Source organism: Callithrix jacchus, chromosome 22 (genome assembly GCF_049354715.1).
Source record: "Callithrix jacchus isolate 240 chromosome 22, calJac240_pri, whole genome shotgun sequence".
Lineage (NCBI taxonomy): Eukaryota > Metazoa > Chordata > Mammalia > Primates > Cebidae > Callithrix > Callithrix jacchus.
In genome coordinates this window covers 30,018,932-30,035,735 of record NC_133523.1, presented here as the reverse complement: position 1 = coordinate 30,035,735, position 16,804 = coordinate 30,018,932, and the positions used below count along the sequence as shown (strand labels likewise).

The following is a 16,804-nucleotide window of genomic DNA, read 5'->3' as shown; positions in this document are numbered from 1 at the left end:
CCCTGGGAAATAGCCAGGCCCTCTGGTCGGGGTAGGGGAGCTCGCACTCTAGCCTGGCCCTGTTCTCTCTGGCTATGGACACATCACAGCCCCTTACAGGGCCTCAGAAAGGCTGAATATCATCATCCTGCTGTAAATAGATCAGAGATTTGCATTTGGCCTAAAATGATGCATATGCACACAATATGGTCCCTACAAATGAAGCCAATGACTGCGTCTGATGCTCAGCCAGCAATCCCAAGAGCAATCTTTGCAGCTGAGCAGCTGGGACTGGAGAGTTCCAGGAAGACCCTTGGTCTACGGAGTGCACTCTGGGGCTGTTTTGGGGAATCTTCCAGGCTGATTTTGCTGTATGCGATTTCGTCATCCTTGGGATGTGATGGGGTCCCTCCCCCATCTCCCATCCTACTGGCCTGTGTCCAGGTGGGGGTGGGGAAGGTCAGACAGCATCTTCCCTATGTCCAGGTGGGGGTGGGGAAGGTCAGACAGCATCTTCCCTATGTCCAGGTGGGGGTGGGGAAGGTCAGACAGCATCTTCCCTATGTCTTGGGCAGCAATGCTGCCCCTTTCCTGCCCCAACACCCTCAGCAGACATAAGACATGGAGACTATCAGCTGCTCCCGTGGCTGGATCTCTGGGGCCCTGCACCCTCAGGAGCTGACACTGACACATTCCACTGCCTGCCCTCAGGAACCTACCTCGTGCCATTTTCATCTCCATCCCACTGGTGACCTTCGTGTACACCTTCACCAACATAGCCTACTTCACAGCCATGTCCCCCCAGGAGCTGCTCTCGTCCAATGCGGTGGCTGTGGTGAGTGGTCCCTTGCTCGGTCCTCAGCTCCTGCCCAGGCCCCTGCCCCAGCCTCACACATGGCCTCTCTCCTGTGCCCACTCAGACCTTCGGGGAGAAGCTGCTGGGCTACTTTTCTTGGGTCATGCCCGTCTCCGTGGCACTGTCAACCTTCGGAGGGATCAATGGCTACCTGTTCACCTCCTCCAGGTAACTGCACTGGGGAAGAGGTAAGCGTGGGGAGGGAAGGCTGGGGTGCAGGAGTGCGCCAGTCATGCTGGGGGCCAGAAGAAGGGAAACCTGCTAGGAGAGGGGTCCGCCTGAAGCTGGGGTGATGATCCCACCGGAAACAAGTGTCTGATCACAACTGGGAAGCAAAGCAAGAGGGAGGCGGGTTGGACGAGGGGAAGAACTGCCCAGCGGGGGATCAGAGGGGGAGGTCAGAAGCAACTTCAGAGGGATATCAGGTCTAGAGCCGAGACCCAGGGTGTGGCCGGTGCCCATCTCTTTCCCCGATGGTAGGCTGTGCTTCTCTGGAGCCCGAGAGGGGCACCTGCCCAGCCTGCTGGCCATGATCCATGTCAGACGCTGCACCCCTATCCCTGCCCTCCTCGTCTGCGTAAGTTGGGGAACCTGGGCTAGGCAGGGCGTGGAGGCAGGGCTACCCGGCAATGTGGGACCTTCCGGGTAATGGCAGGGGCGAGCCATTCCGGGGCAGGGGTGTGGGGTGGGTCCAGGGCTTATCCTGCAGGGGCAACAGGAGGCAGGCTGGGGTCCGGTCGTCAGCCCCAGGTCCTCTTCCAGTGCGGGGCCACCGCTGTCATCATGCTCGTGGGCGACACATACACACTCATCAACTACGTGTCCTTCATCAACTACCTCTGCTATGGCGTCACCATCCTGGGCCTGCTGCTGCTGCGCTGGAGGCGGCCAGGGCTCCACAGGCCTATCAAGGTGAAGCCCCTGGGATGGCTGGCCCCTGTGCCAGGTGCTACTGGAGCCACCCCTGCATCCACAGTGGGCACCAGGGGCAGGTGGGGTGGGAGGTGCCAGCTTTTGCAGAGTGTTGGGCCCTGCTCAGGGCTCTCCTTCCACTGAGGCACCCACTCCTCATAGCAGCCCCATGTGGTCAGTGATTTGAATGCCCCCAGTGTATAGATGGGGACAGCATGAGGCTCAGGGCCGGGCGCAGGGGCTCACGCCCATCCCAGCCCTTTGGGAGGCCGAGGCAGGAGGATGGCTTGAGCCCAGGAGTTTGAGACCAGCCTGGGCAACATAACAAGACCTCCTTTCTGCAAAAAAATTAAAAATAAAAGGATTAGCCTGGGGTGGTGGGGTGAGCCGGTGGTCCCAGCTACCTGGGAGGCTGAAGTGGGAGGATCCCTTGAGCCCAGGAGGTCGAGGCTGCAGTGAGTGGTGCTAGGGCCACTGCACTCCAACCTGGGCAACAGAGGGAGACCCTTCCTCTAAAAAAAGTTAAAGAAAACAAGACTCAGGAACTGTTCAAGGTCACAAAGCCTGCCAGGATTGCATGAGCCCGAAAAACACAGAAGACCGTAGCCTGAGCAAAGCCCCACTAGGCTCAGTGGCTCATGCCCGTAATCCCAGCACTTTGGAAGGCCGAGGCAGGCGGATCACAAGGTCAGGAGATTGAGAATCAGCCTGGTCAACATGGTGAAACCCCATCTAAAAAATACAAAAATTAGCTGAGCATGGTGTCACATGCCCATAGTCCCAGTTATTCAGGAGGCTGAGGCAGGAGAATCACTTGAACTAAGGAGGTGGAGGTTGCAGTGAGCTGAGATCATGCCACTGCACTCCAGCCTGGCAACAGAGCGAGACTCCATCTCAAAATTTAAAAAAAGCAAAGCCCCCCCCACCATGTGTGTATAAATTCTTAAGTGGAGAAGTGCTCAGTGCCTGAAATTTAAAACACCAAAAAATCACTCACCTCCAGCCAAGTGCAAGTGTCAAGTCCACAGGCAACCACTGTGTGGAGCTCCGTGCCGCTGAGACTTTGAAATGTCCTCAGCAAAACTGGCCAATGGCCCGACCCACGAACTGGCCTCCAAAACACTGGGTTGTCACCAAGAGGGGGTGTAGTTGAGCCCCAGCTCCCAGGAAACCCCCCCCAAGGGTCAGAGTTGTAGAGAGCTGGGGTCTCTGCACCATCGGTGTTCCTGCTACCCCTTCCCCAGGTGAACCTTCTCATCCCCGTGGCCTACTTGGTCTTCTGGGCCTTCCTGCTGGTCTTCAGCTTCGTCTCAGAGCCCATGGTCTGTGGGGTCGGCATCATCATCATCCTGACAGGGGTGCCCATTTTCTTTCTGGGAGTGTTCTGGAGAAGCAAACCAAAGTGTGTGCACAGACTCACAGGTAAGCCAGGCAGCCGCAGGTCACGTGGCACAGGGGGCTCACAGGTGAGCCAGGCAGCCACAGGTCACGTGGCACAGGGGGCTCACAGGTGAGCCAGGCAGCCTCAGGTCACGTGGCACAGGGGGCCGGGGCCTGCGGACCGGACCTCCTTCTTAGAGGCTCGCCCAGAGCTGGGTGTCGTAGCAGCCGAGGTGGGAACACAGGGCCCAGTCGCTGCCAAATGGCCCTCCCCAAGATGTACCCCAAGTTTCCAGAACCCACGCGTACTGATGGAGCAGCTCCCTGAAGACCCCTGCCCAACGGGAGTTGTCCGGAGCTGGGGGTCACCCCCGTCCCACAAGGTCAGGGCCCAAGGTCCATCTGTCTGTCCTCAGAGTCCATGACACGCTGGGGCCAGGAGCTGTGTTTCGTGGTCTACCCCCAGGACGCTCCCGAGGAAGAGGAGAATGGCCCCTGCCCACCCTCCCCGCTGCCCGCCACAGACAAGCCCTTGAAGCCACAATGAGATGTTTGTAGAGACTGAAGCAGCTGTTTCTGTTTACATGTTTATTGAGGAGATGTTTGGCAAAAAAGTTTTTTTTTTTTCTGGAAAAAAAAAAAAAAGATATGACTCTTAGAAGCCTGTTTTAAGGAAGCTAAAATGTGGACTGGGTCTCCCGTGTTAGCGCTGCCCTGCTAGCTTTTCCTGAAAAGGCCTATAAATAAACAGGGCTGGCTGTTCGCTCGTGCTATGGGGAGTCCCTGATGGGCACAGACGGGGCCAGCTGGGGTGCACCTCAGTGGGTGCTCTGGAGGAGGCTCTCAACATTTGGGGGCTTTGCCACTTGACACAGGCACTCCTTACCATGGCACCCAGAGTCACCCTTGCCCAAAGGGACATCTAGGATGGGGGAGCAGCTCAGTCCACCCCTCCCCCAGGTCCTCCATGCCAGTCTGAGCTTGGCCACCCAGGAGAACTCAGGGGCTCCCGGCTGGGATTGTCTTTCCTCCTGTAAATCACAGAGTGAAGGTCAGAACTTCAGAGCCTACAGTCACACCCTGGCTTACAGGTGGGGAAACTGAGGCCCTGAGATAGGATGGAATGAATGTGGCCACTGCTGTTGGTGCCCTGGCCTCTCTGTCCCCAGAAAGCAGAGAGTAGCATGTCCTGGGGGCCTCGAGGCCTGCAGGGGACTCCAGGGGCTTCCTGATGCCAGGTACACACACCCCAGCCCTGCCACAGTACTCAGGAGATTAGACCCTCAGGGAGGGCGGAGGGCACCCGCCTGGCCAGGGACATGAGGGTTCGCAGGAGCTGCCCAACTCGGCTCCCCCAGGAGCCCTGTTGGACAGGAGGAGGGCGAGGCGTGGGCAGAACAGTCACCGTGGATGAGATCCAGCGTCCCCACGGCCCGGCTCCATCCTCACGACAACTCCAAGCTCTGGGGACGACGGGTGCCACTGCAGGGCGGATGAAGCAAAAAGGCTCTGGCCCCTGCTTCTCCGGAAATGGGTTCCCAGAATGGAGTCGGGGTAGAGAAGTGAGACCCCAGGGTGCTGTGTACACTGGGACCTTACAGACTGAACTCAGTGGCTTACCGGTCCTCCCTTCCCCATGTTCAGTCCCAGAGCTCCCGCCCACCATGCCCACCACTACAGCCAGCTGGCTGAGGGCCCAGCCCCTCCGCTGGGGGCCCCGGAGGGCCTCTCCGTAAGAAAGGACGCAGAGGCAGGGTAGAAATGACTGTGTATTCCCTGGTTACAAAGCGGGGCTGTGGCGGTCACCAGCGTACCCAGCGGTCAGCAGACCAGCAGGGCCTCATCGTCGCTGGCCTCCAGCATTGGGGAGCAGTGGGGTGGGGGGCTCCTGCAGACCCTCAGTGGCTCTGGTGAGTGGGGGCTCAGGGTGCTGCTGGCAGTGGAGGCCTGGGGGTGCGAGTCCTGGGCTGAGCAGGGCTCCCGAGGTGCATCCACAGGAGCTGGGCTGTCTGCCAGAGGCTCCCTGCAGGCCTTTCTGTCCTTGTCCATGGGCCTACACTCTGGGTCTTGCAGGCCCAAGGGCAGGGGTGGCCCTGAAGGTCCCACCTCCAGTACGTGGCCGGGGGCACTAGGGGGTCCATCTCTGGCCGCCCTGGGGCTGCCTGTGTCCATGAGGGGTGCCGGGGGGTTGGGGGCAGCCTCTGGTGCAGGCTGGAGAAGCCCGTCGCCCAGCACGGTCTGTGAGGGGCGTGCCGCGGTCAGCAGCGGGATCTGGCCTCGGGGCGCCCGTGGCCGGTGAAAGAGCCGGTTCCAGAGGCGGCCAAGACGGCGGCGAGAGGGCCCCCGGCGGGAGGCATGCCTACGCATCTGTCTCCGCATGGCCGTGCGAAGATTCTGCAGCACGGAGGCCTGCGGAGTGGGCGGGGGTGGGGGGGCGGGGGGGTGGCTGAGGGGGCAGGCAGCCAGGCTGCTCAGGAGCAGGGGTCAGCACACCCCCCCAAGTGTCCCCAAGGGACGTGAGACCCGAAAGACCACCTTGTACACCCCTCATTTGGCTGTGGGCCCCCAGGTCACCCTGCCCAGACCTTGCCTCCTGCTCCTGTGACCCCTGGACGGCCTCCTCTGCACACTGTCCCACCCAGCCGCTGTCTTGGGCCCTCTCAGGTCCAGTTTGAGGCCTGGCCTGGGAGGGGTCTCATGCCCTCTGGGCTCACCTGGGATGCACTGTAGACAGGAAAGTCCTCCACGGGTGGAATGAGGCCCTGGGCAATGAGCTGACCATAGGACGGGGGTGCCTCCCGCCGCACGAACTCAGCCTCCAGGCGCGTCATCTGGGTCTCAAAGGCCCTAGAAGCAGTGGGCGGAGGAAGACATGGTGGGGCTGCCGGGTGCCTGCAATGGCAACAGGACTCTGGGACAGCCCTCCACCCGGGCATCCCAAGATGTAGGGACCCCAGTGTGCACTGAGGCAGCCTCCACGTGGCTGGCCCATGTCCCTGTTTGCCAACCCACAGCTGCAGGGACAGTAAGCCTGGGCAATGAAGAAGCCCAGTCCCCTGGCTGTGAGCGCAGCACCCACCTGTACTCCTGCGTGCGAAGTGAGTAGAGCTTGAAGGCACAGCCCAGTGCGATGACCAGCAGCAGGCCACACACCAGGCTGCCGATGAGCGCCGCCGTTATGACCTTTCGGGGCACAGCGGCCAGGCACCCATGCTCATCGCTGCCATCCTGGCAGTCCTCCTGGCCGTCACAGCGCCACGTCTCAAAGATGCACAGGTTGGTGCCGCAGTGGAAGGTGCCAGGCTGGCAGGAGAAGCAGTTCTTTTCATCGGCGCCATCGGGGCAGCTTTTCTGGTTGTTGCAGCGGTCAGCAGGCGCGTAGCACAGACCACTGCCACCCTCACAGGGGTACTGGTCGGGCGGGCAGGCGGGGCAGCCCTGCTCATCTCGGCCGCTGGCGCAATGCCACCAGCCGTCGCAGCGCTGTGGCTCTGAGAAGCAGCCCTGGTCGCCCGCACTGCCCCCGTCATCGTCACTGCTGCTCCCGCATGGCTGTTCCCAGGGGAGGCAGTAGCCCTTCACCTGGTAGGTGGCATTGAAGCCGTGGCCGGCGCTGCGGGCGCGTGCATGGTAGGCCACAGTGAGCCGGCCCTGGGCAGCCTCCAGGCTCACAGGCCGGTGGTTGCTGCGGTAGGACAGTGTCTGCAGCAGGCGGTCCCCGCGCTCGCCCAGGCCTTCGTATACCTGCACGTAGTCATCGTAGCCCAGCCGCAGTTCCAGCTGCAGCAGCACCCGCCGCGATTCCTGCGTGTCCACCAGCCACGTGCAGTGAAGGTCCGAGGGCCCACGGGCCGCGCCAAACAGGTCGGGGGAGGCAAAGGAGCCGTAGAAGCTGCCCAGCCGCCGGCCACACGCCAGGTCAGGGCAGCCTGCCTCGTCAGAGCCGTCGCCACAGTCCTGCAAGCCGTCGCAGCGCCGCTCCACTGGCAGGCAGCGCGTGGAGCGCGCCCCGCTGCACGGGAAGGTCCCCCCGGGGCACAGGCTGCCCGGAGGCTCAGAGGCGGGCGCTGAGCAGTTGCCCTCGTCAGAGCCGTCCCCACACTCATCCACGGTGTTGCACTGCCATGGGCCAGGCAGGCACTTGCCATTGTCACAGCGGAACTCATCTGCCTGGCAGGATGCCTGGCCCAGCTTCCCTGTGGGGTGGAGAGGTAGCAGGGGAAAATCAGGGGGCAGAAAAGCCTCCTTCCAGCCTGGGGGCCTGGGACCAGAAGCAGGCAGGTGGTGGAGGCAGAGACCCCCCAACACCAGGGTGGGCTCAGTCCCTGACCTGAGCCTGGGGTTAGGGGTGAGTTCCCACAACTAGCCAAGACTGGGAGGTGGGGCCAGTGACCTTGAGAGTCCAAGGCATCCGGCATGCCCAGTCCTGCCACTGTCCTGAGATTGACAGGACAGTCGAGGGACACCCTGTGGGAGCCGGGGCCCTGTGGAGAGTGCTGCCCCTGCAGGTGGGAGCCTGTGGGCATGCATGATGTGCTCCTTGGTGTCCTGCCCACCCTGCGGCCTCCATCACCTCGGATGTAAGACAGACGGAAGCCCTGGGCCTGGCCGGAGCTGGAGGCGTCTGAGTGGAAGAAAATCCAGACGTGGTCACGGGCAGAGATGAAGGCAGGTGGGATGGCGGAACCACAGAGGCGGAAGGCCTCCTGGCGGGGCGGGGCCGCTGGGCCCAGCAGGAGCCAGTCCAGGGAGCATTGGTGAGACTCCTCCACGTCAAAGTTGCGGAAGCTGTGGGCGGGGGCGGGGCGTGGAGAGGACCCAGACATGAGGCAGTAGGCGAGACTTCTGTGGCCTAGGACCAGCCGGGAGGAGTCAGGCTGGAGCCACAGCAAGGACAGCCAGCCCCGTTCCAGCTAGCCACCCCTGCTCCCCATGTCCCAAACTGCCTGGTTCCTCCACTCTCAGACACTCCGTCCCCACGCTGTCCCCATCCAGGTGTACACGGGCAGCTCCATGAAGAATCACAACGTCCACGCAGGTCATTTCCAGCTCTGCCGCGGCTTCCCTTCCCTCCATCAGTGCACATGGCACCCCTAGCCCGAAGCCAAAGTGGAGCACAAGGTCAAGAGCCCCCGGCCCTGACATTCTCCCCAAAAGGACAGAGGCCCAAGGGCCCAGACCCCTCCAGCCCGGGTCCACTGGGACAGGCCCAGCACAAAGTCCCAGGCATGGGCACTGAGAGTGAGACTCTGCCCATGGAGCTGGCCGAGGCTGCAGCAGGTTGACAACTTGTCACCTCAGGAGATACACTGGCCCTGAACCAGCTGGCCCTTGGGGAAACTGAGGCACAGAAACTAGGACAGACTTTGCGCATGCTCATCACATCCTCATGTTTTGAAGCTATGGAGTAAGAGTGGGGTTGTACCTTTGGGGCTCTGGCATTTAGGAAAACTACGGCAGATGGAACCCATAGTGACACCCCAGCCAAACGTCGCCATGACCACCCCTGGCCAGGAGTTCCAGCCCCTCAGGACCACTGCTCACTGCCTGGCCCTCTTTCCCTCTGTATGTCCCTGAGGCTCCAGCACCCAGACTTTGCCCGCTTCATTCCCCTCCCAAAGGCCCCCTCCAGAAACTATGCTCTGGGCTCAGTGCTATCCTGGCCCCCAGCCACCCCTGCAGGACAGAGAGGACACCCCTGCCACCTCAGAGACATCAGACCATATCCACCCGTCCCAGGCTGTGTTTCCAGTGGTATTTGTGCTGGCCCTGCCTTCGTGGCAGGGCTGAGTGACTGAAACCCCATATACCCCATGAACGATGCTCAAAGCAGGAAGAGGTCCAGCTTGGGCACCTTGCCACAGAGGCCCATGGAGTCCCAGGGCACTGGACACACTCACGTGTGTGTGTTCACATGTGCACATGCATGCTTACAGCACACACATGGTTACACCTGTTCTCTTACACCCATGCTCTCATTCATGCACTGTGCACCTGTGCAGGCATGGCTGTGCGCACACATGTGCCTACACGTGCACTCTCTCACGTGTCCTTTATGTCTCCTCTGACATGGGCTTGGCCACGTCCATAGGCACATGTGTTCACATACATACACACACGTGCACTCACATATGCGCACACACCTACTTAAATGTGCTCACACACATGCACATACTACACACCTGCTCAAATACCTACACACACCTGCCTCACACATGCACACATCTGCACACACGCACACCTGCTCACAAATGCTCACACACCTGTTCACACGAGCGCTCACACACACCTCACACATGTGCTCACACACATGCACGTGATCCCACACCTGTGTACACACACGTACACCCTCGGGCATGAAGACACATGCTCACACACCCCACGCATGTAGGCCCACTGTGATTCCCTCCAACACCCCCAGGCACCCCTACCTGATGGTGATCATGTCCCCACGGTCGCCCTGGATGTACCAGCTGCAGTTGGTCCCCGGTGGGTAGTTGAGGGGCCAGGCAGGGCTGTAGATGACCCCGCGCCGCTCCGTGTGCTGCTCCAGCTTCCCGCTGCAGGCCGCTGTCAGAAAGGCCGGCCCATCTTTGGTTGGGAAGCGGGTTACAGTCGGGGGCAGGTGGGGCTTCAGCACATCCCTCCCCCATGGTAGGATCAAGTCCAGCCGAAGAATGGCCATGGCCAAGGGCAAGGCCACAACTCGGGACTTCATGGAGGTGGTGTATGGGAAGCCAAGGAGGGGCCCCTATACTCTGGGCACCTGCAGCCTATGTAGTAGGCTAGAGCCTAGGTCCTGTCCCCCGCATCTCTGGCCAGGCTGGGAGCGAACACACCAACAACCCCTCCTGGCAGCCAGAACCTCCAAGGTGTAGCCTTGTGGCCTCGGCTCAGTGGAGAAGTCTGCACCCCTGTCCGGCTGGTGTAGCCCATCCTGATAGCCCCTGCCTACTCTCCCGGGGCTTTCTCACTCAACATGTATTTACTGAGCACCTACTATGTGCCAAGCACACTGAGTAAGGCAGGAATAAGGCCTGCTCTATGGAACTCACAGACTGGGGGTGGGAGCAGATGGACTCTATGCAGAACCCCGGGATGGAGTGAAGAATATCCTACGACAGGGCTGCAGGGAGGTGGCAAAGTCCAGCTGTGGCTGGAAACACAACCTGGGTCTGATCACACCCTGTGCAGAATTCGGGTTTTATCCTGAGTACAAGTGGGAAGCCACCAAAGGTAGATCTCGGAACCAGGTGAGGAAACAGGCTCAGAGAGGGTCAGTGACTTGCCTGGGGTCACACAGCTAGGGAGGGGCAGTCAGGAGTCACCATAATCCTCTGGTGGCCTCAGCTTCTAACTGCAGCACTGAGCCAACATGCATTCATGGAGTACCAACTGTATACCACTCAGGTTGAACAAAAGGCATCACACCCGCCAGCTCAAGGGAGGAGCCCTCTGTGCCCAGCCCCACTGGCCTCGATTTAACCCATGCATTCTCCATGCTCTCTGCTTCTAAACCAGCCAGGGCAGCATGGTGAGCCTGTCCTGCCCTGCTGCGCCCTGGTCCTCTTAGGACTAGGTGGCTGGCCCCTGCACTTGGCCACCTCCCCTACCCTTCACCCCCTACGACCTTTCTCCATGCTGGTCCATCTGATTCTCACAACAGCCTGAGATAAAGGCAGGGCCCACTTTGCAGATGGAGAAACTGAGGCTCAGAGAGGTGAGGGACAACCCTTTTCCCCAGCCCAGTGACACTCCTTTCTCGCCCCCCCAGTGCTGGCCCTAGCAGAATGACCGTGCAGAGTTCTCTGGTTCTCAGCAGGACTCTCTGGGACCCAGGTGCAGAAAAGAGAGGAGAGCCCTCTGGCTGCCTCCCATGCTCTCAGGACAAAACCACAATTCACTACAGTGGCCCCAGCCCCCTCCCTGCCCCACGCTCGGCCTTGTCCCTCCCATAACCCCTAGCAGTCCCTTAAGACCTCTCCGATCCCTCACAATGGAAGGGGACTTTGCTCTGGAGGCCCTGGTGGTCCATAGCGGGTGCTCTCCCACCCTCTTATCCCATTCACGGACTCCTACTCAGCTTCCACTCCCAGCTCTGTGGTCCCTTCCCAGAGAAGCCCTCCAGGCTGCCCCCTGCAGAGCTCCTGCCCTCCGCCCCTCCCCCCAGCCTGGGCCACACCGAATTTCCCTTTTGTTGTTAAGACTGACAAATGAACGTCACACAGGAAGGCAGGGCCGGCTGTGTCCGGGACCCTGCACGGTGCCTGAAGGATGCCAGGTGCTTCATAAATGAGGGTCCCTGAGTGGACAGGTCCATCTGAGGACCTGCTGGGCAGCTGGAGGCATGAGCTGGGAGCTGAAGCCCCTTCCCTTGGGGGTCTACTGGGACAATGAAGGTCCAGGTGACCCAGGACTCTGACTAATAGGGAGCTGGCAACCCCATGGACGGCTCATGAAAGCATCAAGGGTAAGAACAGAACTCTTGGCCCTAGAGCAAGGCTGGCCACCACCGAGTCACCATCAGACCCTTGACAGTCCCAGGTCAATGAGGTGCAAGCCAGAGTCTCTGCACCTGGGACTTACACAAGGCTCTGGGAGGCAGCCCCCACAACGAGCCTCCGATCCTGCCCCCAAAATAGAGCACTGTACTGTACAACCCGCTCCCCGCCCAGGGTGGTGAGGAGATAAACTACTGGAGAGGGATCTCAGGGTGTAGCCATCCAAACATTCAAAGCCACCCCAGCCCCAGCCCCAGCCTGGTTCCCTCTACCAGGTGAGGCCACCGGCCATGAGGACCCCACAGAGTCCTGAAGTGCCGAACTGGTATTCCTTGGGAGGTGTAGGGTTAAGAAACCCAAAAAGGCCAGGTGCAGTGGCTCACGCCTGTAGTCCCAGCACTTTGGGAAGCCAAGGCGAGCGGACCATTTGAGCTCAGGAGTTTGAGATCAGCCTGATCAACATGGCAAAACCCCATCTCTACTAAAAGTACAAAAATTAGCCGGGTATGGTAGTGGATATCTGTAATCCCAGCTACTTGGGAGGCTAAGAAAGGAGAACTGCTTGAACCCAGAGGCAGAGGTTGCAGTGAACCAAAATCACACCACTGCACTCCAGGCCAGGTGACAGAGCAAGACTGTGAAGGGAAGAAAGGGGGAGAGAGAGAGAGAAAGAGAGAGAGGGAGGGGGGGAAGGGAGGGAGGGAGGGACGGAGGGAGGGTGCCCAGCAAATTTTTAGATTTTTTTGTAGAGATAGGGGTCTCACTATGTTGCCCAGGCTGGTCTCAAACTCCTGAGCTCAATCATCCTCTTGCCTCAGCCTCTCAAAGTGCTGGGATGACAGGCATGAACCACTGCACCCAGCCAGACTTGACATGTTTATAGAATTCCTTGTTGAAAGGCCAGGCACAGTGGCTCACGCCTGTAATCCCAGCACTTTGGGAGGCCAAGGCGGGTGGATCACGAGGTCAAGAGATTGAGACCATCCTGGTCAACATGGTGAAACCCCCGTCTCTACTAAAAATACAAAAATTAGCTGGGCATGGTGGCGCGTGCCTGTAATCCCAGCTACTCAGGAAGCTGAGGCAGGAGAACTGCCTGAACCCAGGAGGCGGAGGTTGCCATGAGCTGAGATCAAGCCATTGCACTCCAGCCTGGGTAACAAGAGCGAAATCCGTCTCAAAAAAAAAAAAAAGGAAAGAAATCCTTGTTGGAAATGGCAGTATATAGGTGGAATTAGCAAGAGCTGCGGAGGTCTGTGGGGGCTTATCAATGACAGAACTGGCTCCCTGAGGCCCCTCTCAGACTCTCCAGGCAGCATGAGGGCCCCAGGGGGCCTGGGCTTATCCACTCGCCAACCTCAGCAGCCCCTTCCTTCCAGCAATGGAGGATGGATGGACTCAGCCACCCCTCCAGCTCTTGATGGTCTTTGCAGTGCTCGGGACAAGGTCGGAGCTTAAAGACAGCCAGCGGCTGGACAGACTCACGCCAACAGGCAGAGGCGGGGGCAGGGTTCTCACTGTGTCCTCTCGGATTCTGTATGTACTTTTGGCCAAAATATTTACCTCCCTCTTGCAAGTCAGCTGCCTGGAACTCACCTTTCATGTGCAGCTGATGCAAGGCCGCGCCCTCCACCCATCTTCTTATCCAACCTCCCACACCAAGTCAATACATTCCCTGCCCTGAAGCACCTCCAAACCAGCTACTAGGCAACCAGTGAGCACCCCCATAGCCCAAGTCCAGCAGAATGACTCAATCCAGCCAATCCTAAGCTGTTTACTTTGCCTTGCCTCAACTTTCTTTTTTTTTTTTTGGAGACAGAGTCTTGCTCTGTTACCCAGGCTGGAGTGCAGTCATGCCATCTCAGCTCACTGCAACCTCTGCCTCTCATGTTCAAGCGATTTTCCTGCCTCAGCCTCCCGAGTAGTTGGGATTGTAAGCATGCGCCACCACACCCAGCTAATTTTTTGTATTATTAGTAGTGACAGGGTTTCGCCATGTTGGCCAGGCTGGTCTCAAACTCCTACGCTCATGAAATCCGCCCACCTCCGCCTCCCAAAATGCTGGGATTACAGGCATGAGCCACCATGCCCAGCTGCCTCGAATTTCCTATGGAAGCCCTAATGTCGGCTCTAATGTATACCTTTCTCCCACTCCTGCTTCTGCTTGTCCAAACTTAGTAATTCCCAGGTGGCCCTGCATGGCGTGGCATGCCCCTCCTCTCAAGAAAATTAATAAAGTCTTCTTTCCGTGGCATGGGCCACTCTGTGTCATACCACCATCATACCCCCATAAAATTAAAACCTAGGAATTATTTTCAAATAGGCCAGCATCGGCTGAGCACAGTAGCTCATGCCTGTAATCCCAACACTTTGGGAGGCCGAGGTGGGAGGATCACGAGGTCAGGAGTTCAAGACCAGCCTGGCCAACATAGTGAAACCCTGTCTCTAATAAAAATAAATAAATTATCCAGGCATGGTGGCAGGCACCTGTAATCCCAGCTACTTGGAGACTGAGGCAGGAGAATCGCTTGAACCCGAGAGGGGGAGGTTACAGTGAGCAGAGATCAAGCCACTGCACTCCAGCCTAGGCAACAGTGTGAGACTCTGTCTCAAAAAAAAAAAAAAAAAAAAAATAGGCAGGCATCTCACAGTGCCTCACGGACCTCAGGGAAGCCCACAGCCCAAGTGAGGGTACAAGATGTCAATTCCATGGGACCCTCAGCAGCTTGCCAGTGGTGTAAAGCCACCATATGCCAGGCACCACGTGGAGAGCTTGCCTCACTGGCTCACAGAACCCTAAGAGCCAGGTTTTGAGTAGACCTTGTTACTTCACCCACTTTACAGATGAGGAAACTGAGGCTCAGAGAAGCTGAAGCCTGTCCAACGCCAAACAGCTCCTTTGTGATGTAGAAAAGATGAAGGTGAGAACTTGAGGTGGAGACAGGACCCTGAAGGCCTGTCCTCAGGGGCCACAAACCCAGAAGGGCCCAGAGGAAGGGAGGAAGGAGGGAAAGTGCTTACTTACCTAAGGCAGGAACCGCACTGCTGAGCCTCCCGGTGAGAAAGATGTTCACTGAGGGAGACACAAAGAGGGGGTCAAGGGTCCCAGGTACCAGCAGCCCATGTGGGACACCACAGCTAAACCCAAGGCTAGCCTACTGGTCCCCTTCCTCTTACCGGGCAAGGCCCAGAGCACAGCCCAAGCCTGCCCATCAAGAGAGCCCAACCTCACTCCACCTTCCTGCCTCCTTGCTCTGTTATCCAGGCTGGAGTGTGTAGCTCACTGCAGCTTCAAACTCCTGGGCTCAAGCAATCCTCCCACCAGAGCCTCCCAAGTAGCTGGGACTACAGGTGTGGACCACTATGCCTGGTTATTTATTTTTTATTTTTGTAGAGATGAGGTCTCATTGTGTTGTTTAGGCTGGTCTCAAACTCCCGGCCTCAAGCAATCCTCCTGCCTTGGCCTCCCAAAGTACTGGGATTACAGGCACCAGCCACCACGCCTGGCCTGCTCCTGCTACTTGGAAAACTTCCCCCTCCAAGGTGCTTTGCTTGCCCAGCAGCAGCAGGGGCGGGAGGGGAGGCAGTTCTGATCATCCCCATTTACAGGGCCCATAGCTAGTGACGGAACCATGCTCTTCCCCCATGCCACGCTGACCTTGAGAAGGGAGGCAAAAGGTCCCCAGCCAGCCGTCATGTGCCCACCTCCATGGAGTTTGGCCCTTACTTTCACCTTCTGCTCTGCCCCCGGGGTTAAGCACCCAGAGAGAAGATTTGGGCAGAGTTGGGGGTCAAGTCCAACTTCCAAGGGTTAAGGATGTGGGTCAGACACTGCCTGGCCAGGAAGCAGGAGCCTCTGCCCTGACTCAGGACACCGAGGCCCCCTGGACAGAGCCAGGCCAAAAGCTCTTGAGCACAGAGGGCCTGTCCCCCTGCCCTGCTCACCAAGGATGCCAGCATCCAGCAGCTCAGAGCCCAGCACACATGGCCCCCCACCCAGGTTGGGGTGGGTGTGCTGGGTTTACACTCTCCATTCTCTCCAATGTATGTGCATCCCATTGAGCCAGGCTCACGCAGCTGGGGCAAGGGCCTGCCAGAGCCTGGGAGCTCCCTGACGCCTGGGGGTGATTACTTTGTCATTTCAGTGGCTTCAGCAAACCTGTCAGGTTACAGAGCCCTCACTGGTGACATCACAAGGTGTCCCCTAATGACTTCCAGTTCTTATAATGGCCTCCCTCCTTCATCACAGTAAATAAAGGAGCCATGTGGGTTGGGGATTTAACTCTCGCCCACACAGAGCCCTGGAAAGCTGGACAGAAAAACTCCCAGGCAAGGCAAGAGCCCCTCCCACCCCATGCCTGAGCTGGACGGGTCCCTGGCCCAACCCAAGGAGGTCCCTGGCACCCCCCTAGACTGAACAGGCCTGCTCTGGGGCTGAGAGACACAGACGGAAAACAGGAGTCCCCTGGAAGCTGCCTCCGCTCTGGCACCCTCCTCCAGCCCTACCCCGCACCCCGAGTCCCCATCTGTGGCTCACACCGGCCCCCACCCCCAACTCCGGGCCGGAAACAGTTTCTTCTTCAGCGGACAACCGGCTTGGCCTTTGTCCCCGGCACCCGGGACCCCCTGGCCTCCAGGCTCAGAGCGGGCGGGCCTGGTGAAGGCTGCCGCCTGCACGAAGGGCCGACTGCCAGCGCTCAGCCCCGGGTTCCGGGAGCTACTCTGAGCCGGGCGGGATCCGGCTGCGCCACCAGAGTGGCCCTCCCAGGCCCGGAGCCCGGCGGGCGAACAGGCGGTACTGGGCGCTTTCTGGGCCTCCGCGCGGGAGACACCGCGGTGCCGGGCCCCGGGAAGCCAAAGTCGGAGAGGGGATCGGTCAGGACGCCGCGCGGAGCTGCCACACCGGGACCCGGACCCGCACCCGCGCGGCCCACTCACCGAGACAGACGACGGCCAGCTGCGCCCGGGCGCCCGGCGCGCCCTCCAGCCCCGGGGCCGCGCGCTTATCCATGCCGGGCTCGGCGGCCCGCGGGCGCCGCCTCCTGCTGCCCGGCTCCGGCTGTGGCTCCGGCTGCAGCCGGGGTTCGGGCTCGGGCTCCGGCTGGCGCGGCGGCTGCGGCCCAGGCGCAGACGGCGGCTCCCAAGGCGTCTTTGTGCGGTGGCGGTGCAGGCCCGT

At 59.6% G+C, this 16,804-nt stretch overlaps 2 protein-coding genes across 7 annotated transcripts in view; one reads left to right on the top strand and one right to left on the bottom strand.

Moving 5' to 3' along the window:
• SLC7A10 (solute carrier family 7 member 10) overlaps positions 1–3,810 on the top strand; it is a 16,905-nt gene extending 13,095 nt beyond the window's left edge. The window contains exons 6-11 of the mRNA XM_002761990.6: positions 691–814; positions 900–1,003; positions 1,316–1,412; positions 1,598–1,747; positions 2,992–3,169; positions 3,544–3,810. Coding sequence (XP_002762036.1) covers positions 691–814; positions 900–1,003; positions 1,316–1,412; positions 1,598–1,747; positions 2,992–3,169; positions 3,544–3,674 — 784 coding nt within the window. The 3' untranslated portion in view covers positions 3,675–3,810. The remainder of the gene's footprint in view (positions 1–690; positions 815–899; positions 1,004–1,315; positions 1,413–1,597; positions 1,748–2,991; positions 3,170–3,543) is intronic.
• Positions 3,701–16,804, bottom strand: LRP3 (LDL receptor related protein 3). Of its 6 annotated transcripts, XM_035283852.3 has the most exons (8): positions 16,567–16,791; positions 14,654–14,701; positions 9,559–9,718; positions 7,701–7,915; positions 6,207–7,323; positions 5,842–5,974; positions 4,942–5,536; positions 3,701–4,609 (listed from the first exon to the last, which is right to left on the bottom strand). In XM_035283852.3, exons 1-7 carry the CDS (start codon positions 16,637–16,639, stop codon positions 4,949–4,951), a joined length of 2,334 nt encoding a protein of 777 aa, XP_035139743.3. In that variant the 5' UTR covers positions 16,640–16,791; the 3' UTR covers positions 3,701–4,609; positions 4,942–4,948. The 6 variants fall into 6 exon arrangements, with proteins under 6 accessions (XP_035139743.3, XP_035139745.3, XP_035139746.3 ...); XM_035283854.3 differs by lacking the exon at positions 4,942–5,536; XM_035283855.3 differs by lacking the exon at positions 4,942–5,536 and having other exon boundaries at positions 9,559–9,697.